At 48.8% G+C, this 26,281-nt stretch overlaps 1 protein-coding gene across 5 annotated transcripts in view; it reads left to right on the top strand.

Moving 5' to 3' along the window:
- The window catches only part of HAT1 (histone acetyltransferase 1), a 241,655-nt gene that overhangs the window by 192,157 nt on the left and 23,217 nt on the right, over positions 1 to 26,281 (top strand). For all 5 annotated transcript variants that reach the window (XM_085645300.1, XM_085645299.1, XM_085645297.1 and 2 more), the window contains 2 exons: positions 10,386 to 10,537; positions 11,794 to 11,910. In XM_085645300.1, the coding sequence (XP_085501426.1) occupies positions 10,386 to 10,537; positions 11,794 to 11,910 (269 nt within the window). The remainder of the gene's footprint in view (positions 1 to 10,385; positions 10,538 to 11,793; positions 11,911 to 26,281) is intronic.

Genomic DNA, 26,281 nt, shown 5'->3' with positions numbered 1-26,281 from the left:
AGCGACTGGACTTTTTACTTGTGGTGTTACTGTCTGCTTTATCTAGTCGGTGAGCCCTATTTTCTTTAATGCTCTTCCCCTATTCCACCCACGACATCGCAGCAAGCCGCCCGCTTTGACATTATTATTAATATATTTTTTTTAAATTTGCAACGCGGTCCGCTTTCACTTTGCGGCTGCGCTTATTTATTTATTTCACTTATAGCGCGGTCCGCTTTCACTTTAGCGGCTGGGCTTCTTAATTTAATAAATTAACAGTGCGGTCCGCTTTCACTTTAGTGGGCACGCTGCAGAAACATGTTTAGTATTGAAAGAAGATTCAAAGATTTCCCTCCTGGACATAATAGCCTTGTATCTAGTGTTGGAGGAGGTGAATCTTCAGGTATTGAACCTTTTGGTACCTCAGTCAGTAATCAGTAGGGAGTAAGTGAGTACCTCCTCCACCATTTCTGAGTGAGTTGTAGTAGTGATTTATCAATCATGCATTGAATGTGTGTGAGGTGACATTGCTAAGGGCCAGAGTGCAATGGTTTGTGAAAGGGTTGTAAGTAATATGGGGAGTGATTACATAGCTTTATGCAGGCTTTGGCCTGGTCCTGGCACTCGTAATACGGGAAGTTTACTAAGGGAGTGGAGTACAGGATTTAGTAGTCGCATCGTGATTTGAGTAAACCTTACTTGGTAGGGTATAGATCAATCGTGCTAGTCCCATGTGTGTTAGTGATGGCATGCATTCACACAAGCCGGGGTGAAACTTTTAGTGTGTTAAAACAGGATTGGAAATGAGCAATTTTGTATTTTTCATTGTTGCATATTCCTCCATATAATATACATCTTCTCACTTACTCCTACACACCCCCATATTATCCTCCAAGTTAAAAATCCCGCCCACACATGGCGTGTAGACGCCAGCTGGACAACAATCACATACCATAAATTCAAACAGACTTACACATCGGTAAGTTCAACCCGATTACCCCAGCCCCCAGTTGGCATAGTTTCTAAGAACAATGCAAAAATTCATCAGACAAAAACACGCAATAAAACACGCCATTGTTTATGATCACTTTGAAGGTAAACATAAAGTACCAAAAATAAATGTTGTGTGGGCTTAATACACGTCTGTAATAAATTCAGGACTCTTCCCCATTAAAACTTGGAAAATCCAAATTTTTATGACAATACCAGATACTCATATAATTCTTTTTCAAAGCATATTAGCAACAGACAAAGAAAAATGAGTTACAGGCTTACAATAAAAAGCAAACATTTGAAGAACCTGGTTAGAATTCCACGTGTGCTTGTATTTAGCAAAACAAGGACTACTTACCCTAATTCCTTTGGGGAGACAGCAAATAGCGGGGGTTTGCCCATTTATTTACCATTTAAGATATATATTGAGGGGAAACAGCTGGTACGTAGGCATTGGCTGTTGTAGAAGACACTGCTGATTCTTTATCGACCCCGCACGCCTGACTGGGACCCGCGTAGTGGGCTCTCCCTCTCAAACACACAGGGACGGAGGATACTGATGAGCCATAGACCAATGGGAGCTGCAGCCAGGCTGGTGGGTGGGTTCCTGCTCACAGCTCGGCATCCATTGCTGAGACCTGGGATCAGGAAGCCCATGCAGGAGTGTTAGCCAAAGGCACCTCCGCTGGGCCCTACGTGAGGTTGGTGGTTTGGGTGCTGTCCCAGCTGCTTGAAACCTACAAACAGTGCTGATGTCTGGCTAGAGGTGAGCAGAAAAGAGGCTAGCGAGCAGGTGGGCCAAAAACGGCCCGGTGAGCCTTCATTTAAGCTTGGCTCTGATTACCCCAGCTGGATTGCAGCAGAGCAGTAAACACGGCCTATGTCTGAGAACCAGAGAAAGCTGGGGCTGCCAACTTAAATCTAATGGACATCAGAGGAGCGTGGTAAACAACACTTGCACATCTTCCCATGCCCGGGCGGTTCCCCAATACTTCCTTGAATTGTCGAGAATAGATGGGAACTGGAGTGGGTCGACACAGCCAGAACACACCACACTTCTTTCCGTTCTGATCGGCATGGCTGCTAACAGAACAAAGGCCTCCAAATCGTCCACCATAAAGGAGTTGCTCTTGGAGGCGGATGCCCACTCCTTCACGGGATGGGGGTGCTTGAGTGAACAACATGGGGAGGGTGGAGGCTTGGACCCCCAATTGCCGGCCACCTAGGAAGATATCCAGATTCTGTTGATGGACCTCATGTCTCTTAAACCTGATTTCCACAAAGCCATGTCTGACACTGAATTCTTCACACAAGACTGAGTTGAGACTAGACTATTGGAGGCACTCATTACAAACTGCACCCATGAGAAAGATGAGCATGCATCCCGCTTAGAGGGTGGAACGGGAGCAATCCTTGCAGGACAAGCATGAAGTCAGGACATGGCATCCACGGTAGGCGCAGCAGAGCTGGAATTATATGTGCAGGCTCTATTTGGTCCTCTCGTAAAATCTACCGAACGATGCTCTTCACCCACACCTACAAAGCCCTCCACAACAGGGGCCCAGCCTACCTCAAGCAAAGAGTTAACTTGCACCAGCCCTCGAGACCGCTCCGCTCCTACTCCATCCACCTTGCCCACTGGGAGGCCATTCTTTTTCCCATCCAAACTCTTGAATGGCCTGCCCCTGCAATCTGCGACAACTCTACTAGATTTCAGAAAGAGACTGAAGACCTGGCTTTTCGACAAGTAGCCTGGAGCAGCGATGAAGGAGGAGGTCCTGATACCTCTCCGCCAACAAGAACCACTGGTGTTCAGAGGAGATTCAATTTTACTTTTCCAAGAAGTTTCAGCCCAGATGTTAGCATGACAAAGGGATCTTCGAGAAATAACTTGACACTTAAGAAAAGATTCCATATTGCTGGGGGGGGTTCCCATTTCGGATTAAGGATAAGCGCTATGCTGGAAGAGACTTCAAGAAGGTAGTCAATGGCTTCTTTACGCTGGGGTAGTCCCAGCAGAACCCCATCCCTAGCACCCTTACTGATGCCGAAGGTGGATGGTGTTTCCAGAAATAAAAGTATACAGGCAGGAAGGCCCAAAGGCTCCATAGACAGCAGGACAGAAAAAAGCAGTCTGCTATCCTTGGAGGAATATACCCTCACCTGAATTGGCACAGCCCACGAGCCACCGCTCTTGTCCAACCACAGACTCAATAAGTTGCAACTAAAACAAACTGGTAATTAGGTATTGATAAGCTGGCTTATCGGGGAACTGGTTTTCTTTATCGAATTCGGAGCCAGCCTTTTATTCGCTGATATTAATCGTTATTGATGTTCGACTTTAGTTTTTCCTCATGTAATACCCCTGAGTCCCCAAGTGGGAGTCACAGGCTATCATGTTACTTTTTTTTTTTTTTTAAAGACCTTTGTTCCTGTGTTCCAACATGCATGGTAAGAAACATGTCGCGCCCCTCATATATGGGTACATAGCGATTGCAGGCAATGGTACCTCTGTATTCCAGGGTGCTATAAGGGTTTTCTCAGCTAAATTGATGTTTCTAAGCAAGCTGAGATGGGTATGGAGACCAGATTTTAAGTAACGGTACCCCTTACACTGATATGACCCCTCTTAAGAATAGTTTCGCTCCACGTTCAGTGTCTCAACTCTAAGCGCAGGGCACTCCTTCAATGGCTTAAACTCAGAGGTAGACCTGTCTTACTGCAAGAAATCCATCTGTTGCCTACGGACATTAAGAGGCTGCTCTCCTATTGACACATATTAAAATTCCATGCATCTTACACGCTAAAACAGAGAGGAGGGACTTCTTCGCAGAGGAGTAACCTTCCACTTAGATGACACGTGGCTGGCTAGAGAGGGCTGGGCAGGAGAGATCCAGGGCAGTTTTGGCTCATTCCTCACAATGCTACAGAGCGGTTCTATGACTTCCTCCTTCCCAGAGTAATATAGGCTGATAGACTTCTATATAGATGTCCGATCACTCCCCTATGTGGCTGCTGGTGAGTTCCCTGCTGCCCTAGAAGTTTTCCCCCTGCCCATGGGTGATAAATCATGCTGCCCTGAGTGATTTAAGTTTTAAGAGACTGTATCAAAGAAATAATAGAATATCACTTCAATAAAAACTATACTGGAGAGGTCGTTCCCTTAGTTTTATTAGCTGCCGGGAAGGCTGTCTTTAGGGGCTCATTGATCTCGCAGATGACTTCATTTGAAAGTTTAAACAAGCAAGATGGCAGATTTGGAGACAGACTGTCACAGGTCGAGGTGCTCCACAAGCAAGGGAGTTCAATAAGACCTATGAGAGAGCTCTGCAGAGTCTGAGGGGAACTAGAGCAGTTGTAAATAAAAGATGCTGTCGAACTCTTGTACATCAAACAAACCTACTAGAAGAATGGCAATAAGGTACATAAGCTGCCAGGAGGAGTTATATTATAGAAATTTAAGATTACCAGGGCTGCATAGGAAAAACAACTGAGATTATGTCAATTTTTTTTTTTTTTTTTAAATAACAATTTTTATTAAGATTAAATCCAGAACATTGCAGCAGTCATGACACTCAACTGATACCACATACATGCGAAGTACATCTTTTTGGGCATTGGAGACATCGGGTAGCACAGCAAAGGTATAGGCACAGAAACGATGCACAATGTGAAACGTCATAAATGTGGATCCCAGAACATGTTAAAGCCTGCGGGCTCGTCCACACACACAGTCCACGCTGGGCCTCCCCATGGAATTATACCTCCGCCCCGGCTCCCAGTTCATCCAGAATAGCCTGCCTCTCTCGTCGAAGTTCTACTGTGGGAGAAATACAAATGTCCCATCGATATTTATTCCATCGGCCCCATTTTAAGTCCCATTTCTTGGGGCAGCCTCGACCCTTATAGACCGTTTTTTCAGCCTCCATAGTTAGGTCCATGTCCTTGGCCCATGCGCCTCGCAGTGGCAAGGCGGCTACCCCCCACCTCTGGGCGATGTTCTTTTTAGCTATGGCCCACCCCAGCGCCACCCATTCCTGCTCCGCCTGGTCCAGGTCTGTATCGTCCCACAGATTCAGTAGGCATAGCTTAGGAGAGGGGGCGATTGGTTTACCAATGGCCCTCGCCATCTGTCGGGTGATTTCTGATTATGTCCATCTTTAAAAGATATTGTTAGATGAAATAGCCCAATATTTGAGCAGTTATTCCCCCTCCATTCTTGAGGGTGAGCTGAGCACCCTAGAGAAGGATATTACTATTGACGAAGTATGTAAGGCAAACAAACTTTGTAGGTCCCCAGGTCCGGTCCGGACGTCTTCTGGGCTTACTTCTAGAAGGCTTGTGCCTCACTACTCGCCGAGCCCCTCACAAAAGTATTTAATTACTTACCGACACCCTTGAATGTCACAGACTCTGTGCTGGGCTCCCACCCACACCTGCTTCTTAAACCAGAGAAAAACCCTCTACTTTGCGCCGAGTACCAGCCAATCGCACTCCACAATTGTGATGTGAAATTCTTTATATCTGTAATGGTCCAGCAGCTCCACAATGTCTGGCCAGCTTAATTTCCCCCAGCTGTCAAGCTTTATTATACACAACTGCATTGACCCTAATGAAGGTGGCCGAAAGGTGCATGCAGCCGATGGTCCTTCTCTTGCTTAATGCGTAGAAGGCATTCAATAGAGTTGATTGCCCGTACCTAGTAAAGCTACTCGATAAGATCCATTTGGGCCTCAAGCAAACTATTAAAAAATTACAAAGAGGGCAAACCCCGAGATAAGTGCGCCTCATATAGGCCTATCTCACTTCTTAACGCAGAGCCGAAAATTCTGGCTAAAATCCTGGCGACCCGATTGATTAGGGTACTCGGTGACTTGGTCCACCCGGATCAATCCGGCTTCATCCCGCACCGAAACACAGCGTTAAATCTTCGGCGCCTTCATGGTGTAATCGCCAGGGCGGGCACACTGCGTGAACCAGCTATTGTGGCGTCTCTTGACGCCACGATGGCATTCGACACGGTGGAATGGGCATATTTGTGGGCCGTGCTGACCAAGTTCGGCTTTGGCCACGGTTTTGTGAGTTGGGTGAGGTTGCTGTATGAGGGGCCACTTGCGAGTGTGGTGGTGAATGGTCGGGCGTCGACTCCGTTTCAGCTTGGGAGGGGTACTCGGCAGGGTTGTCCCCTGTCGCCTTTGTTGTTCGCCCTCGCCCTTGAGCCGCTGGCTGCGTGGATACGTTGGCACCCGGATATACGGGGCCTTAGATGGTCGCCTGAACACGAGGACCGTATTTCGCTCTATGCCGATGATATCCTGCTGTATCTTGCCTCACCCAAGAAATCACTTATAGTGGTCTGTGACGTACTCACATCTTTTGGTAGGAACTCGGGTCTTGTTATCAACTGGAGTAAATCATATTTGTATGTTCTTAGTGGCGAGGTTCCCCCGATCCCTAGAACATGTTCGATACAGGTCGCTCAGCAGGGTTTCGTGTATTTGGGGATTTTTATCTCCATGGACTCTGCTGTGCGATATGAGAAGAACCTGCTCCCCCCCCTGGCACGCCTGAGGCGGGATGTTGAGGGCTGGCGGAGGCTGCCGCTCTCCCTCGTTGGGCGTGCGGCCCTGTTCAAAATGATGTCGCTTCCCCGCTTCCTCTACGCACTGCAGAATACTTTGGACTGGGTTCCGGCCAAATACTTTCGGGAGGTCGAAGGCCTCCAACGAACGTTGCTTTGGGATGGGCGGCCGCGAATAGCTATTGCAAAGTTGACGCTTCCATGGTACGACGGGGGCATTGCGCTCCCAGACATCCGACGGTACTATTGGGCCACCCAGCTGAGTGCGATTAATCATGGGTTTTATGGCCCTGCCCTCAGCCCTGGGTATGCCATGGACAGGTGGTTGCTGCGTGGTGGTAACTATTACAGGGCGTTGTATTCGCGGTCCCTGGACTCGTCCCTCACGGGGCCCACTGGTGTGGCGGTGCGAGTGTGGAAGATGGCAACTGACTCGCTGGGCTGGAAGGATAGGCTCACCCTCGCTACCCCGCTGTTTGAATCTGAGAGACTGGGTAGGCTTTGGCACACAAAAGGCTTTGACAAATGGGACTTGATCGGCATCTCCAGGGTCGGAGATGTCCTGATTAAGGGGAGGGTGAAGTCCTTTGAAGAGTTGAAGAAGGAGTATGAGCTGGGGCCATCTGAGTTTTTCCGCTATATTCAGGTGCGTCACGCCCTCCGATCAGTCCTCATAGAGGGTGAGAAGGTGCCTGAGTCCTCTCCTTTGGAGGACCGGGTCCTTGATGGCCATATGCCCGAGAGCACGATTTCGCTCATCTATAAGAAACTGATCAACGTCCGGGCGGATATGCTTCTGGGGTTGAGGGACCAGTGGGCTAGGGATGGCCTTGAGTTGGATGACGAGGATTGGCAGTCTGCTGTTTCCTCTCCTAAGGAGGTTGCGATCCCGTCGCGTCTGAGGCTGGTGCAGCTTAAAATACTGCATCAAGTGTATGTGACGGGGCCAAGGCTGGTTCACATGGGATTCTCGGAGGACGGCCTATGCAGGAGGGGATGTGGTATGGTGGGTACTTTCCTGCATATCATTTGGGAATGTGGTGTCATCATGGAATTTTGGAGGAGAGTCCATGCAGTGATGGGGGAGGTGACGGGCATTGCTATGCAGCCGGAAGCGCGGTGTTGTCTCCTGAATGTCTGGGGGCCCACCGATCATAATGCGGCGCAGACCCAATGGGTGACTCTGGGCAACATGGTCGCTAAGAGAGATATCGCGCGATTGTGGGGCTCCGCGGGGCCCCCCACATTGACCGCGTGGAAAGAAAATATGGACTGGAGTATGTTAAGGGAGAAGACGGTCTATTGCGCTAGAGGCCGCCCCCGGAAGTGGCACGCCATCTGGGGGCGGTGGAATCAATACAGGGGGGGACTATGTCTTGCCCCGGATCTGGATCCTCCCGAGGAACAGCTTTCCTCCTAACCTTCTTTCCAGCTCAGTATGGTTTATGGACTTTTTGGCCTCTGCTGTCCCTCTTCTTCCTCTTTACTCTGTACTGTAACTGTTAGATGAGTGGGGTCCGGCCTCCCCTGGGGGGCTTCATCATGGGCTTTCAGTGTTCTTGCCTTGCTGGGGTTTGTTGTGTGTTTTTGTGTTTATTTAAAATTGAACCTTTGCACTACTCCTTTCATGGTATTGGGCACGCATCTCTGTTTCTATATATCGATGCTGCCGAACCTCCGGGTTGTCGGCTGAATAGCTGTGTCCTGACTTTTGAAAATAAAGGTTTTTATATAAAAAAAAAAAAAAAAAAAATTAAAAAAATAACCTTCAGCAAAGATCAAGATTAACAAAGACTACACCTCAGACATACCTATATCAAGCGGGACAAGGCAGGGATGTGCTCTCTTCCCCTTATTTTTTGCTTCATCAATGAAGCCTTTAGTATCCAACATATTACCCAATCTCCGTAGCACGAGGGTGGGGGAGACTGAACATAAGTTAGCCTTATTTGCAGATGACATCTTCGGCTTTGAATTGCTTCATGCTTTGCAGATGGAGCTAAATCAATTTGCGATAGTCCCAGGATTTTGGGTGAATTATTCCAAGGTCCGTGGGGATGGGCATTGCAGATCCCCAGCAGGAGGCACAGGAGACTGGTCAATGGGTAGGAATACCGTGGACCAGGTCGTCCATTCAATAGCTAGCTATCTACCTACCGGTGAATACCCGTTTACTGTATGCTACTAATATTCTTCCGCTCATTCACATGCGGTTTAAAGATCTGTACTGTGAGAGTAAGCTCGAGATCTCCTAGCTAAAGAGGATGATTATCCTCAAAAGGAAATGTATGTCCCACCTGCTTTATATGCTACAAATGCTCCCCCCCACAATACCCAAATCGATACTGTCACAAATCTGTCAGAAAATGCTTGATTTTGTGTGACAGGGTAAATAAGCTAAAGCGTCACGCTCAACTCCTCTGTCCGCTAAACGAGGGGGCTTGGGTTTCCCTGATGTTATTACTTTCACCCAGGCAGCCTAGTCCCATCCAGCCTTACATTGCGATTACAAGCCTGACAATAAACCAGGGGTGCAGGTGGAACAAGGCTTCTTTACATTTCTGCTCAAATTTATGTCATCGTTACGATATTGGCCGCGTTCAGCCACACTTCGAGCCATGCTAAAAGTGCTTGATCACTGGCAGGTGTGCAAAGAAAGGCATTCTCCACCTGTCCGTTTCCATAGCCCCCATCAATCAAGATTGACCTTTATTCGAGTGTTTAGTAAGAACTTGTGATAATTGACTCCTCACTTATTGCGATAGAATTGTAAACTCTAAAATGTTCATCTCATTTGCAGACAACCTACGTAACCTATTCAACCTAAAGTTTTTATCGAATTGCTATACACGCTAAGAGCGTGTCTCCCTGCAAAAGTATGTTTGTGTTCTGTAACGCCTTTAAAAAAAAAGAAATATATACACACACACACACACACACACACACTTACTGAAAAAGACAAAGGTTAAGGGAACATTATAGTTAGGTGAATGTTAGTGATGTAATAAAGATTTTGAATTTTTTTAAAAAACAAATTCACCTGTTATAGTTAGCAGAGCTAACCATAACTTGTGCCCCCCCATTCACTGCTTATGACCTTACATAATATATCACTCATGAAATGTTCTATAACATCATTTTTGACATCACTGATGACATCATTGACATCACTTTTGGCTAAAATTCAGTAAAGTGTAGTATAATAGGTGCCTCAGATCTTGCCATTTATTTACTTGGAACACTATTTGAGTAGAGTGGGTATAGTCATTGAATTCAGAAACAGTTTTCTTTCTGCTCTAAGGGAACCAATAAAATCAAAGGAGAATTATTCAGCAAATTGCCAAAATATACTGGAGGACCGGATGCCACCGTGCTGCATTTTAGGTCTGTAAAACTGTTTGCCTTCAGCACCAGTTACATTTTTTTTATCATATCGGAGACTGCATGCATACAGAAGAAGTTAGTTTCATTTACTTTTTTTGCGGAAAATAAAGAGAAGTTGGCCAGAAGATCCGATTTATGTGTATTAAACCCATGATTTTTATTTTCCATATGAGACCTCTAATATGTAATGTCCTCTTTAGTTAATAAAAAGTAACCTAAAAATATTTTATGTAGGCATAGTTTTATTACTGGAAAGAGCTTTTACTCTGAGTGTACAGAGCAACAGAGGTTCTTTATTTTTCAATTTGATTAAGTTATTTAGGACACCAAAGCGGTCTTGTAGGTATTTAACTTTTTCCTTTATTGCTATGATAGTTTTTCACAACTGGTCTGCAAAAGAAAATGAAATATTTGTCCACCACTTATGGTTTTTAATTTTGTCCCACAGCTGAAGACCCTTCTGAAAACTTTGTGAAATTAAGAGATTTTGTGCTGGTAAAGCTTTGCCAGGATTTACCATGCTTTTCCTCTGAAAAGCTAGTCCAAGGATTCAGTAAAGAAATGAAGATGGACCCTCAGCAAAAACTCAAAATAAATAAGGTATTCTAATCTAGAATGGCATCCTGACAATACTTTAACTGTTGATGTGACCTTGCATTTCATTGACTTTAAAGTATCTCTTTAAATATCCAGCTTTCATCCAAAAAATGGCACATGCGAAAAAGTAGGGACATTTGATGGAAGACTTATGACCAATATGAAAACTGAAGTTAAGTAAATACTGTTTGTTGTGGTGTTTATCTGAGTCAGCCTGCAAGGTGGTGGTATTGGTTATCAACTTGTTAGTACTGGATTCTGGACATAAGCTTGACAATCTATTCATTTTTGGTCAAGTACTAATTAACCTGGTTATGTGATGCCTGGCCAGAGGATATTGAATGGAAGTGAGATGGTGTAAGAGTAAGAGACTGTTACACATCAGTAGTACGCAGTTGATAATTTCCATTTGAAAACACACTCCCCTCCATCACTTGATGAGGCTAGTTTTAGATCCAAGGGAGGCATCAGGAGTGATGTTTTGTGTTCCTAACAGTTCAGCACAGTTCTCCAGTAAGGTTTCGTTCCCAATTTCGTTAGCTGTAGAATAAAAAATTATTTTCTAACTAACATAAAGGAAAGTTTAAATTCCCCCAGCCCCTCTTAATCTACGCACTGGACCAGGGTAGTACATATAGCTCACCCTACAGATTGTAAATATGGGGAGGATATTCATGCTGCAGAACCACTGTTACTGGCAAGTAACTGCGTCTCTGCAAGTCATCCTTCCCAGGTTCTAAGCTGTAGAGTAACAAAAGGTGCAAGAAGTTGGAAATGCTTTTTCTCCACAGCTTCTAAAAGTGATTTTTGTTTAAGTTTCCATTCTTCAATTTCCTGCAGCTCACATAGTTTTTTGTCTTTTTTTTTTTTTTTTTTTTATAAACATCTTCTGGAAGCGTTTGTGGGTTAAACAGACTTCTGGGAGCATTCTGTTAGAAAAAAGGTTTCATGACAAATTGTTACTGGAAACGGGTTCAGGAAATGTTTAATCTTCTCGGTTTGCAAACTGGGATTGTGACGGTTGGATCTGTTTCCATCCCTAGGAGCTATGTGCAATCAATTCTAGCCTGGCAGCTGGAAATGATTAAAAAAAATGTTTGAACCTAGAAAGTGTGGCCTCAGTGGAGAACTAATTTCCTTTCTTTAAAATGCTACTACATGTTCATTTTAGAGTGCCCAATGACTTGTATGACAGGCAAGCTATTAGATGAGATTATGAGAGTCCACATAGGGTAGTAACTTTTCTTCTTTTTTTCCAGCAACACTCCAGACGAGTGTATGAAATTCTTCGTTTACGTGAAACAGACATGAGCAATCCTGAAAAATCCAGAGCTTACCGATTGGAAATCAAGAGAAGACTGGTTGGCCCGTACAAGGTTGAGCATACTTTAAATTAAAATTCTAAAAATTGTTTCTTTCATGCTTGTATACAAAAGATTTTCATTACATGTTTTTTGATGTCAATGAATAGATTAATATGTAGATGTTAGTTTGGGTGGATTTGTTGGAGAAAGCTAAGTAAGTTTGCAAATTAAATTAAATTTTACGTTTTACTACATTTTAATACACTTTTTCCCTTTTGCTAAAGTTGAGTCAGTTTATTGTTTCAGCTTCCGATAAAGCCATATAATACATAAAATTTACATATCACGGAATACCTGAATGCATACACTAAATTAAAGTAATACATACCCCATGTTAATCGACATTAAAACATTCCCATCCGCATATTCCCTTGTCCTAGCATTATTCACTTCAGTTTCTTTACTGGATGCAAGATACAGGGTACATAGGTTGAACACCTCAATGGACTTGTACTTAGTCTGCGAGACTTCCGTTGACGGCAAAGGTCTGTTTCAAAGGTTTAGTGTTTCTCGTCCTCCTCTACAACACTAGTAAGGTGTAATTTTTCTGGGTAGGCGCACTACAAATAATATCATAATCTGAAAGAAACACGTTAGTTAGATTCCTCACCTTAGAATATCCCCAGGCGTCCGGCTGGATCCGGAAAGATTTTTCGTCAGTAATACCCCTTGCACGTCGCTAGGCGTCGTCTGCGGCTCTGCGTCCGTCGGCGGCGTTGTGCGCCGGAATGATGTCGTCGGAGTACTTAGACGCCGCCCTCGTGCGCTGACGTCAGTTCTTCTTTTTTCCGCGCCAGACAGCGCCGATCCGGGAAGAGCTTACCCCTTTAGTCACTTTTTGACTAAAACTTTTTGGACTCTTTTGTCTACTTGATTCAAACTGGTGCCGGTAGGATGCCCGGGTTTAAAGCCTGTGACTCCTGTCATCGACTGATGTCGGTGACGGACCACCATTGCTGGTGCCTTTACTGCCTGGGGGCCGACCACGATGCGGAGTCGTGCATCGACTGCCAGGCCTTGACCTCGAAGGCTAGGCGGGAGCAGTCCCGTAAGCTTCTCGAGCTCCGACCCTCGGCTCTGGCCGTTCACGGTCCCGGTTCAGGAGGAGGTCGAAGGACCGGTCGCGGAGCCGCAGCCACCATGTCAGGATCCCTAATGTGAGTTCCAAAGCGAAGCGCAAGGAATTGAGTTCTATGGGCGCTTCAGTCTTGAATGGGTTTCAATGGTCGAGTTTGTGGCATGCCCGCATTTCCAAGATGGCCGCGCAGACGCTGGAGTCGGCGGTCTAGTTGCTGGCAGATTTTGATGGAAACGATGTGACTTGAGCGCGCCTGAGGTAGTGCGCACTTCATCAAGATTTTTCCTCAGAGAAGACGTGTTCGAGAGAGTTCCCAGTTCTGAAGAGAATACCTTGTCAAGAAGTTTTTCCAGAGGGACGCAATAGAGTTGTCGATATTTACCGAAGAGAACAGAAAAAGCCGCAGAGTCCGTAAAGGCAACTTACTGAGAGTAGAGTTTGGAGTTTTCCTCGTCGCTTCAGGAAACGAGATACGACTTCTGCAGCACCTGAAGAGAAGACAGCAGAAAGCTAAGTGAATTATTGATAGATTATCTAAGGTCACATAAAGATGATAAGTAGTGTTGGGTGACGCAATAAGTAAAGACTTACCAGGAACACCAGAGATAAGCATTCCGAGTCCTGAAAAGAAAAGAAGAATCTTGAAGTATATAGTAGTATTTGCCGAAGAGGTTACTAAGGGAGAAAATATTAAAGACAATAAGAACAGCCAACTAAGGAAGTAAGGAGTAAGACTTACCTGAGCCATAACAATTCGCAGAAATCATAGGAGAGGGAGCATCTGGAGAAGTTAAGGCACAAAGAATCATCTAGAAGACAACAGTTAATAGTATAGCTAGAAGCAAGAAAAGAAAGAAGAGAAACCACGAGAAGAAAGATTGATGGTAGGTCAAAAGAGAGTCTTAAAAGATATTAAAGACTTCAAGATAAATAGGTATAAATAACGAATATATGTTTTACAGATAATTAGAGACCTCAATAACAAGAAAGAAGAAAAAAGGCAGAGTTGAACAAGAAGAGAGGCACAGAGTTCAGGATACTGGGTAGGTAGGAAAAATCATTAGAGAAGAGAGGATAAGAGACAGAATAGAGTAGAGGAGGAATAATAATAATATAATGTTGTGTACTTAATTACCTCAGGAATCTTCAGTAGCAGAGAGATAGCTGAAGAAGAATTCCAGATAGGAAAACCAGAAGGTCCAGAACCAGTCTCTTCTCTCGTTTGTTATTTTATCCAATTTCCCCCTTGCTGATCAGTTAGAGCCAAAGACATTCCTTGGGGCTGAGTGATTAGTAGTGGGAGTCGGGAAGCTAGCAGCTTCTGTTCCTGTGCAAGACAACGGCAACCAGCGAGAAGCTGAAGGTGAGCCTTGACACACCACCACCGCTCGTCGGGGTCGAAGTCTTCGGGTAAGTCGAAGCATGCCCAGAAGTCCAAGAGGCGACATCGCTCTTCGGACTTCCCTCGCCGGTCGCGCGACTCGGTCGAGGGTCCGGGTGGTACCACCCGCACGGCTCCATCGGAGCCGCAGGACCTGCGTCCGTCCCCATACCCTCCGGTCCCTGGGACTGACGCGACTCCGGCGGAGATCAGTGCCTTCCTCTCTGCCATGAGGGCCCTGGCTCTGCCGTCGACGCCTGCCGGCGCACCTTCGGGCCCCGCGGGCTCAACTGGGCGAGCCGGCGGCGCCGGCCCCGTCGTCTACTTCGGTCCCGACGCCGCAGGTCCCCGTGGGATCCAGGCCTGGATCTCAGTCGGTGCCGGTCGACCTCACGACGCCTCCTCCGCCGACACCGGTTCCACCCCCGGCGCCGTCTCCGGACGATGCCATGCCCCGGTCCGGCGCCGGTGCGGTGCTGTCCGGCGCTGCTGCCGACGCCGATAGATGACCATTTCATCTACCGTCCGGCTCCGATTATTTCCCCTGTTTATCAGGAATCGGATGACGGGGGCGACAGGGAGGGGTCTAAGGACCCTCTGGCCATCTTATCTCAGGACTGGGCAGATGAGCTGGGGGATGCCAGTGGTCTGGACACCTCCCCAGACACTGGTTTCATCTCTCCTCCGACTATGGCTTCGGAGGAAGGTGCTGCATTTTCAGTGGTGCTGCGCAAGGCGGCCGAAGCCCTTGGGCTGGAGCTGCCTGCTGTGGCCGTGAGGACTAACCTCACTGAAGTGCTTCAACCGTCAGCAAGCTCCTCGGAGCCTCTGCTGCAGTTCAATGAGGCACTAGTGGATGTTCTGAAGGGCACCTGGTCCAAGCCCTCCACAGTACCTCCTGTGGATCGGAACGTGGCCCGGCACCACCGCCCTGCTCTGGGCGACCCCAGTTTTCTGTCCCAACACCCCACGCCCGAGAGCCTGGTTATCCAGGCCTCTACATCCCAATCCTCCTTCCCGTCCGCTCCCCCGGATCAGGAATCCAAGAGGCTAGACTAGTTTGGTAAGAAGCTGTTCTCTTCCCTTAGTTTGGGACTGCGGTCCTTGAACACCGCTTGCCTCTTGGACCGTTATTCTCAATCTGTGGGATACGGTGGAGGACGTGCTGCCCCAGTGTCCGAATGCGGCTCGCCCAGGCTCTTGCCGACGGGCGGGATGCAGCACGACATGCTATTCGATGTGGACTAGACGCTATGGACTTGCTGGGTAGGGCGATGTCAAGCACGGTGGCGCTCCGCCGCCACGCCTGGCTGCGGTGCACATCTTTCTCAGGGGATGTCCAGAGCACCCTCAAAGATGTGCCCTTTGATGGCAGTCGCCTTTTTGGCGAGAAGGCGGATAGTGCGCTGGTGCGCTTCAAGGACTCCCGGGCTACGGCCAAGTCCTTGGGCCTCTCGGGGCCGCGACCGCAAACTTCCGCCTTTTGTCCCTTTCGTGGCCAAGGAAGGGGCGCCCCCTCACGTCCGCCTAGCCACCGGCCGCAGATCCAACCTGCACGCGGACGTGGATTCCGCCGAGGTGGTACCGTGGGTCAACATGCCGGCCAGTCCACATCCACCCCGGCAGCATCCACCTCAAAGCCCTCCTAGTCCGTGCTTTCAGGCCCACTCTATGTCAGTTGGTGGCAGAGTTCACCATCACCTGCTCCACTGGCGTTCCATCACGTCAGACAGGTGGGTGCTGCAAATCGTCCGAAGGGGCTACTCCCTCCCTTTCGAGACGACCCCTCCAGCCATGCCACTGCAGTGCCACCGCATGTCGGGGGATCACTTGAATCTTCTACGGGAGGAAGTTGCAGCCCTCTTGGCCAATTGGGCTGTCAAGCGCGTTCCTGGTCCAGAAGTAGGTCGTGGTTGTTAATCCCACTACTTTCTGGTTCCCAAGAAGGGCAAAGGGGGCCTACGCCCTATCTTGGACCTCTCCGGGAGGAGAGGTTCAAGATGCTTACCCTAGCTCAGGTTCTGGCTGGCCTGGATCCAGGAGACTGGATGGTAGCGTTGGACTTCCAGGACGCCTATTTTCACATTCCTGTCCTGCCGGCCCACCGGCGTTACCTGCGGTTCATGGTGGCTCAGGAGCATTTCCAGTTCACGGTGCTCCACTTCGGCCTCACCAGTGCCCCTCGGGTGTTCACGAAAGTGATGGTGGGGGGTCGCAGCTCATCTGCGCAGATCAGGGGTTCCAGTCTTCCCCTATCTCGACGACTGGCTGTTGAAGGCGGGCTCGCCCCAGCAGGTTGTCTCCCACCTCCAGATTACGGCCGACCTCCAGCATTTGCTGGGGTTCTCAATCAACGTGCCGAAGTCGCATCTGATTCCCTCCCAGAAGCTCCTTTTCATCGGGCGGTTCCGGGCTTATCCTCCGGAGCAGCGGGTCCGGGATATTCAGGCTCTGATTCCCATCTTTCAGCCTCTATCCAGGGTTTCGGTCAGGTTGGTGCTGCGGCTTCTTGGTCTGATGGCCTCCTGCATCCTGTTAGTGCATCACGCCAGGTGGCGAATGCGGGCTCTGCAGTGGGACCTGAAGTTTCAGTGGGCCCAGCATCGGGGCAACCTGTCCGACCATGTCTTGATCTCGGAGGGCACTGCAAAACAGTTGCAGTGGTGGCTCACGAACCGCGATTGGGTCAGCGGCAGATCCCTCTACCTACCCCACCCGGAGCACATAGTGGTGACGGATGCGTCCCTCCTGGGATGGGGGGGCCACATGGGGGAGGCGGAGATCAGAGGACTCTGGTCTCCGGCGGAGTCTCGGCTCCATATCAACCTTTTGGAGCTGAGAGCGATCCGACTTGCACTGAAGGCATTCCTTCCCTCTGTCCGGGGAAGTGTCGTGCAGGTGTTCACGGACAACACCACCGTCATGTGGTATTGCAACAAACAGGGTGGGGTGGGGTCGTGGACTCTTTGTCAGGAGGCTCTGCGCCTCTGGACATGGCTGGAACATCAGGGCATCACCCTGGTGGTTCAACATCTGGCGGGCTCTCTGAACGCCAGAGCAGACGAACTCAGCCGCCGGTGCATGATGGATCACGAATGGCGTCTCAACTCTGACGTGGCGCAAGGCCTCTTTCGGCAGTGGGGAGAGCCTTGGTTAGATCTATTCGCCACCAAAGAGAACGCGCAATGTCAGCAATTCTGCGTGTTGGAGTTTCCAAGGCGGCACTCGCTCGGGGACGCTTTTCGTCGCGAGTGGAGTTGCACGCCTTTCCGCCTATACCACTTCTGCTCAGAGTGCTGAAGATCAGGTGCGACCGGGCCCAAGTCATCTTGGTGGCTCCGGATTGGGCACGAAGGTACTGGTATCCCGAGGTACTCAGTCTGTCAATCGATCCCCCGATACGACTGCCCCTTCAGGAGGACCTTCTGTCGCAGCAGCAGGGGACTGTCCTCCACCCGAACCTGTCCAGTCTCCACCTTCATGTGTGGAGATTGAGCGGCGACAGTTGATGCCATTTGACTTGCCTCCTGAAGTCTGCAATGTGATTCTGGCAGCCAGGAGTCCCTCCACTAAAACGGTATACGCCTGTAGGTGGAACAAATTTGTGGCATGGTGCACAGCAAAGACTGTGGATCCCCTTTCCGCCCCTCTTTCTGAGGTTCTCCTCTTCCCTCTTTCTTTGGCCCAGCAGGGCTCTGCTCTGGGCACTCTGAAAGGTTCTCTTTCTGCTATCTCTGCCTTTCTTCGGCTTCCTGATCAGCCTTCTCTCTTCAAATCCCCTGTTGTTTCTCGGTTCCTTAAGGGCATTTCTCACATGTTTCCTCCTGTCCCTTTCGTAATGCCTCAATGGGATTTTAATCTTGTTTTGACTTATCTGATGTGCGCTCCCTTTGAGCCACTTCATAATTGTCCTCTTCGTCTGTTGACGCTTAAGACTGCTTTCCTGGTAGCCATCACCTCTGCTAGAAGGGTGAGTGAGCTCCAGGCTCTCTCTTCTAAGCCTCCTTTCCTTTCTATTCATCCGGACAAGGTTGTGCTCCGCACTCGCCCTTCCTTCCTAAGGTTGTGACTGCCTTTCACATCGGGCAGTCTGTTACGCTGCCCACTTTCTTTCTGCCTCCGCATCCCTCGAAAGAGTAAGAGCGGCTCCACCGTCTGGACCCAAAACGTGCGCTCTCCTATCTGGACCGCACAAAAAAATTCCGGGTGGACAACCAACTCTTCGTTGGCTACGTGGGCGCGAAGAAGGGGCGGGCGGTGCACAAGCGAACCATCTCTCGGTGGGTCGTTTTGTGCATCAAAGCTTGTTACTCCTTAGCTAAAAAGGAACCTCCTGTTGGGTTGAGGGCCCATTCCACTCGGGCCACGGCAGAGACGACGGCCTTGGGTCGGGGAGTCTCCTTGCAGGACATCTGTCAGGCAGCAACGTGGGCCTCGCTGCACACGTTTGCCAAGCATTCTTGCCTGGACAGCCAAGTCCGGAGAGACGGCTTCTTTGACCGTTCTGTTTTCCAGGACTTTCTGGTGTGATCTTGGTTCGCAGACCCACCACCGGGGTTGGTATTGCTGGGGTATCTATTCTAAGGTGAGGAATCTAACGAACGTGTTTCTTTCAGATGAACAAGTTACTTACCTTCGGTAACGATGTATCTGTAAGAAACATTAGTTAGTTGGATTCCTCACCGACCCACCCATCCTCCCCATTCTGCGAACTAACATCTAGGGTTAAGGTTATCCTTTTCAGGCCCCTAGACTTTTTTTGGCACCAGTGTCGGTCTCTTGCATGGCTCTGCGTTCCTGGCGCGGAAAGTTATGTACAAGAACTGACGTCGGGGCGCGAGGGTGGCGTCTAAGTACTCCGACGTCATTCCGGCACACGACGCTGACTGACGCGAAGCCGCAGACTACGCCTAGCGACGCGCAAGGGGTAATGCTGACAAAATCTTTCCGGATCCAGCCTGACGCCTGGGGGGATATTCTAAGGTGAGGAATATATCTAACTGTTTCTTACAGGTACATCGTTACCAAAGGTAAGTAACTTGTTAGATCAGAAATGCCTCTACTATGCAGAAAAAAACTGGACATAAAGTGGAATCTAGGTATGTCTGAAACATAAAATTATTGCACAATGGTTCCTGGGTATGAAAGAAGGACAAAGCAGGTGTAAAATTGTATAGTAGCTATGCACCATGCAAATAGAAGTGCTGTGTATTGTTTTTATCTAGGGCAACTGAGCATGAGAATATTAAGAACTCTCAAAAGCATCTGTGCAAAACAACTAAAGTGCATGTGTGGGGCGCAGACTTAGATAAGAAAGAAAATGTATCTGTGCAGCGAGCGGGTAAGATTGCTATGAGTGGTTGTCATCTGGGGTGGCTAGTGACATGTAAAAATATTAGCCCACCTTAAAGGCTTTGTCTTTGCAAATCAGATTAAGTATGTTGCTGCAGGGCACAGCCTCTGAGTAAAATGTATTAATACCTGAGTTAGACCTATGCAGCCTTAAACTGCCTTTGAAACCGCTATAAGTTCTGCACTGCCACTCACTTATGAAGTAGCACCTATATAGACTCAAATATTCGCCCCACTCCTCCCATCTGGTGAAGGTGCAGTTTGGGTCAATAACAATCATTTGTTTCAGAAAACATAAAAGAAGGCTTTACCTGTAAAATAGCTGCTAAAAGGTGTCAAACGGGCAGAACCCAAGATCAATGTAAAGGTAGTGGCGCCTAGCGGTATGTCTTTATTCCAGTCACTTTAGGTGTGCATCAATACCTAAAAACAAATGCCTATATAAAGCAGACTAGGATGTGATTTAACAGTGCCCAAAGTGTCCTAAACATCCATACGCAGCCTTGTGAGTTCTCTCTAGATGCTACATGACCCCTCGCGTAAACGGTGAGAGCTATATAAAACCGTATAATCACCCTGGATCTCCATCGGAAGATTACAAAGACTGATGGGCATCTGTCAGCCTGATACCCCAACGTATTGATGAGCTCCCTCGATACCCTTTCTTGCTAGTGTTACTACTCTTATAGCCCTACGTTCTAACCTGTCGTCTTCCCTTCCAAGCAGCAAATATATATGATGCTACAGCCTGATATATTTCCTGCTGGCTCGATCTACAATACAGTAAGAGGGCATCCTTACAGCTCTTTGTGCGATTAAAAATAGGAGTCGAAGGTACCTCCTTCAGATGCCTAGTGTCTTCACACAGCGTAGCATGAAATTCCTCAGAGTTTCTTGGCCGCCCAGGGGACAGTCTCACAGACCAGCAGTCTGTCCATAACCCTTAACTCAGGATTTGGTGTAGGACTAAATCGCGCTCCCCTTTTACTCCGTGTCTCCCGAGTGTCTGCTCGCCTGAGCGCCCCCGCCGCCCCCCTCGTCCTTCCGCCGTTGTTCTCCTCTTTTTCGTACCTTTTTGAGGTACTTTTCGTTTTTCAGGCCTCCTCGCCGTTCTCAAGACCTTCCGCCGCTATTTTCCTGCTTTTTCCTACCCGCCCGCCTCCCGCCTCCCAGCTAACCCCGCCTCCCCGGCTACCCCTTAAATGGCGGGTGCTGCGAGGCCGCTCAGCGGACGCGCGCAGCGGGTGCGCCACAGGCGTGCCTAAGGCAAGCCCGTCTGCGCCCGTCCGTGCCTGGGACTGCGCCCAGCGCCCGAACCACTGGTCCCCGCGACCCCCAACCCATCCACCACCCGTGCCTGACCTACGGCACCACCACCCTCACCGCCCTCAACCCCGGCCGCACGCCGGGCTGCTACCGCGCCACCCCGAAGCGGACCCACGGATCCTTCACCTGCCGCAACTGCCGCTTCACCTGCCCACGAACACACATCGCACCCATCAAGAACGACTCCCACGGAAACAACCTCGACTGCACCCTGATCAACACCCGATCCGTCCACAGGCACGCCACCGAACTGTGGAACCTCATCGACTCTAGAAACCCGGACATCGCCTTTCGCACCGAGACCTGGATGAACCCCTCCTCGGCACCCGACATCGCCATAGCCATCCCCGACGGCTACAAAATCATCCGTAAAGACCGCACCAACCGCACCGGAGGAGGCATCGCCATCGCACACAAACTCCATCCGCATCTCGACCCACGTCGACAACTCACTCCCCGACGCCGAACACCTCCACTTCGCAATCCACAGCGACCCCAAGACCACCCTCAGAGGCACCCTCATGTACAGACCACCAGGACCACGCACTAAGTTCAGCGAAGACATCGCAGACTTCGTCAGCCCACACGCACTCCCGTCCACCGACTACATCCTCCTAGGGGACCTCAACTTCCACCTGGAGAACCACACCGACAACAACACCACCGCCTTACTGGACAACCTCGCCAACCTGGGACTGAAACAGCTAGTCAACACCCCCACCCACTACGCCGGACACACGCTCGACCCCATCTTCTCCTCCAGCAAGCACATCTTTCAGCCACACCACCGTACTCGCCTGGTTGGACCACAGCTGTGTCCACTTCAGCTTCAAGAAGACCACCGTGCACCACCACACCCAGCAACCACCAAGAAGACAATGGATTCGAATCACCACGGAACAACTCACATCGACCCTCTCCCAGAACCAACCCACCAGCACCACAGACCCCAACGAAGCCGCCAACAACTTCACGAGCTGGATCACCGACTGCGCCAACCTCCTGGCCCCCCTGAAGACCCAAGCAAACACCAACAACCACAGGAAAAACTCCTGGTTCACCCCCGACCTCAAGGACTCCAAAAAAGAATGCTGCACCCTCGAGAAAACTTGGCGCCTCAACCAGACCGAAGAGAACATGTCTGCTCTCAAGAACGCCACCCGCCAACACCACCAACGCCTCTGCGCCGCACGAAAATCAGCCTTCCAGAACAGACTAGACAACAACGCCCACAACAGCAAGGAACTATTTGGCATCGTCAAAGAACTCTCCAACCCTGACGCAGAAAACCACTCCATCCCTCCCTCACAGGACCTCTGCGACTCCCTCGCAGCCTTCTTCCACCACAAGATCACCGAAATCTACAACAGCCTCACCACTACCAACACGAACCCACCACTGGAACCCGCCACCGACAACACCACCATCGACAACACCACCATCCTCACCTGGAACCCAACCACCACCGAGGAAATCACCCGCATCATGAACTCCATCCACTCAGAATCACCATCCGACCCCTGCCCGCACCACATCTTCAACAAAGCCGACAACATCATCGCACCCCACCTCCGAGACGTCATCAACGTGTCTTTCACCACCGCCACCTTCCCGGAGAACTGGAAACACGCCGAAATCAACGCCCTCCTAAAGAAACCAACAGCAGACCCCACCGAACTCAAAAACCTCCGGCCCATCTCGCTCCTACCGTTCCCCGCCAAAGTGATTGAGAAAATCGTCAACGTTCAACTCACCACCGCCCTGGAAACCAATGACTCACTCGACCCCTCACAGTTCGGCTTCAGAGCCAATCACAGCACCGAGACCGCCCTCATCGCAGCCACAGACGACATCAGATCCCTGACCGACAAAGGAGAAACCGTGGCCCTCATCCTCCTGGACCTCTCTGCAGCCTTCGACACGGTATGCCACCGTACCCGGATACGCCGCCTCAGCAACGCCGGCATCAGAGGCAAGGCCCTGGAATGGATCATCTCCTTCCTCTCCGGAAGAACTCAGAGTCCGTCTCCCCCCCTTCAGATCCACAGCCACGGAGATCTGCGGCGTCCCCCAAGGATCCTCCCTCAGCCCCACCCTCTTCAACATCTACATGACCCCCCTGGCGAACATCGCACGAAAACACGGACTCAACCTCATATCCTACGCCGACGACACCCAGCTCATCTTATCCCTCACCAACAACCCCACCTCAGCAAGAGCCAAACTACACGAAGGCATGAAGGAAGTAGCGAACTGGATGACAGACAGCCGGCTTAAACTGAATACAGAGAAGACGGAGGTCCTCATCCTCGGCCCTACACCAACCGCCTAGGACGACTCCTGGTGGCCTCCCGCCCTAGGCAGCACTCCCCAACCCACCGACCACGCACGCAACCTCGGCTTCATCCTGGACTCATCCCTCTCCATGACCAGACAGGTCAACTCGGTGACCTCGGCATGCTTCAACACCCTCCGCATGCTCCGCAAGATCTTCCGCTGGATCCCCACCAACACCAGGAAGACCGTCACCCACGCCCTCGTCACCAGTTGCTTGGACTATGGGAACATTCTGTACGCCGGCATCACCATCAAGCTGCAGAGGAAACTTCAACGAATCCAGAACGCTGCCGCACGTCTCATCCTGAACATACCCCGCCACCACCACATCTCCGGACACCTGAAGAAACTTCACTGGCTACCAGTCAACAAGAGGATCACCTTCAGACTCCTCACCCACGCACACAAAGCCCTGCACAACCTCAGACCAAAACTCATCAACCACCGCGTCTCCTTCTACACTCCTCCGCGCACCCTACGCTCGACCGGACAAGCCCTGGCAGCCGTACCCCGCAACCGCAAAGCCACCGCCAGAGGAAGATCCTTTTCTTTCCTGGCAGCGAAGACCTGGAACTCTCTTCCCAGCCATCTTCGTGCCATACAGGACCACCTCTCCTTCAGAAGGCAGCTCAAGACCTGGCTCTTCGAGCACTGACCCCCCCCCCCCCCCCCCAGCGCCTTGGGACCCTTACGGGTGAGTAGCACGCTTTATAAATGTGATTGATTGATTGATAGTGTTCCTAGCCTGTATCGGAGGTATAAAGCCCCTTTCTCAGTTGGCGAAATCAGGTTAAAGAAAGTCTCCCAGCGAGGTTCAGCTTTCATGTCCAGATATTTAGATAACAATGCTTTTTGTGGACTTGTGCTGTTGACACACAAAAGCTCATTATTTCCTTTTCACCATTGGTAAAGTGATTATGATTTCTGGGTGGTGCCATAAAGCTAGACACTGTAATTTTAGTATATGCTCTTGTGTCTCAACCAAGGCAGACTTCTATGGCTCGAATGTCTGGATGTCCCTCATACTCTGCAATGCGGGCTGGTCCAAACTCCTATCCAGTAGCTTACTGAGCAAAAAAGCGTTGAATTTGGCTGCAGAAGTCATTCCCAGGTCGGCTCTGAGGATTACCATTGTAGCCCCTGGGCCTAAATACAAAATAGTCTCCGGAAAGAGTTTTCCACTTTATGTAAAGACTAGATTTACATGACCCCAGATTTCGGTGCCATAGAAACTGGCAGCCACCGCTTTAGTTTTGTATGCTGTCCGTGCAGGGGCTTTATTAGGCAATTTTTACATTTGCTTGCAAATCCCCTGACTGCTCCGGCCTGTTGGGACAGAACTGCTTTTGACTTGATTACTGGGGCACACCATTGAAGCTTATTGTCAATCCGAATACCCAAGTATTCAAAGGTTTCATTTGATAAATGTCCACAGCACAAACCAGGTTTTTGTAAATCCAATCAAAACCTAATTTGATGGCAAGAAAGATTAATTTATGAATAACATTTTCATACATATAAAACATACCAAATTAGGTTTTTGTAGCAAGTATGTAATACACAGATATCGAATAGGACAAGAAAATGGATAGAACATGTATAATGATCCAATGGACAATAAGAATGGATCTATCCCTAATGCTGGGTGGTAATATCAACATGTAATCTCAAACATAATTGTCCAGAAATGTTCAATACAGCCAACACATGTTTAGTCTTGAATAAATCTTCCTCAGGGCTGTAAAAAGTAGAGAAAATGTACAAAGGTATTCGTAAATTGATAATGAATCAGTTGTAGACAATGCACAATTGTTCTTTCTTATGCAATTCTAAATACCAGGAAAGATGTTAAGGCGTTTTGTGCACCAAGTCGCGCACAATCCAGTGCTAAAGAGACCAAATCACCAACTACGCACAAAGTAAACGGAGAAGCAATCAATATTTCAGAAATGACCAAAGGGTGAAAATTAAGTGATAGTGATCATTAGGGTGGATAATGTGAATAGAGAAGGCATAATACCTGTGATCCATAGGAAAGAAGGGAAAGTACAGACAGGCCACCCTAGAAAGAGTGAAATGCATGATACAAGTATAGTGTGCCACAAGGATTCGAAGATGAAAAAAAAAATTAGGTAGCGAGCAAGTTTACCAAACAAATGCGTAATCTAATAGTCAATGGACAAAAAGTGTGGTAGTCTGGTAAAATGATGAGATTGGTTCTGCAAAAGAAATTATGGCGAGAGTTAGGTTTATTACCAAATGGTCACAATGAGAAAAAGTAGCAAAAACTCCAACATAGCCAGACAAAAATGTTGTGAACACTTGTTGTATGTAGACATGTAAATCTTTACAACTTCCATAATCGAAAGATATGGGATTGATCAAAATTTCACCGCCATCACCAAATACATTCCAAGGGGCATGCTCAGCCATTGATTGTGGCTGTATTATACATAACTCTGTGGCTGTATTATACATAACTCGGTGAATGCCTAATGTAAAAATGTCATGGAAAAAATATATATCAGCACATTGAGAATCTACTCAGGGCACCCCAAGACTAAATTACCATTGACTACATACAGCATAATATGAATGTCACTGATCTACTGCTGAGCAATCAAATGTGTGAGTCCATATAATAACAACAATGAGTATTAACCTCTTGAGTGCCCATGACGAGATGGTCTCATCATGGGCCGCGGTTGCGCTGTGCCCATGACGAGACTATCTCGTCATGAACCCCGCCCGCTAATGAAAGGGCCGGCACAGGGCGGGGAAAGGGCGCGGCACTCAAGGGGTTAAACACAAATAATTGGCGATGTGGTTGTTGCATTTCCTAATACCATTACATTGAGTCTGTTTATGACCATGGAAGCAATTTATAAGTAAATAGAACAGAAAGAAAC

The sequence above is a fragment of the Triturus cristatus genome, chromosome 3_1 (genome assembly GCF_964204655.1).
Source record: "Triturus cristatus chromosome 3_1, aTriCri1.1, whole genome shotgun sequence".
In the NCBI taxonomy this organism is placed as follows: Eukaryota; Metazoa; Chordata; class Amphibia; order Caudata; family Salamandridae; genus Triturus; species Triturus cristatus.
Note: the sequence above shows the minus strand (reverse complement) of the source record. Positions and strands in the feature narration are given on the sequence as shown.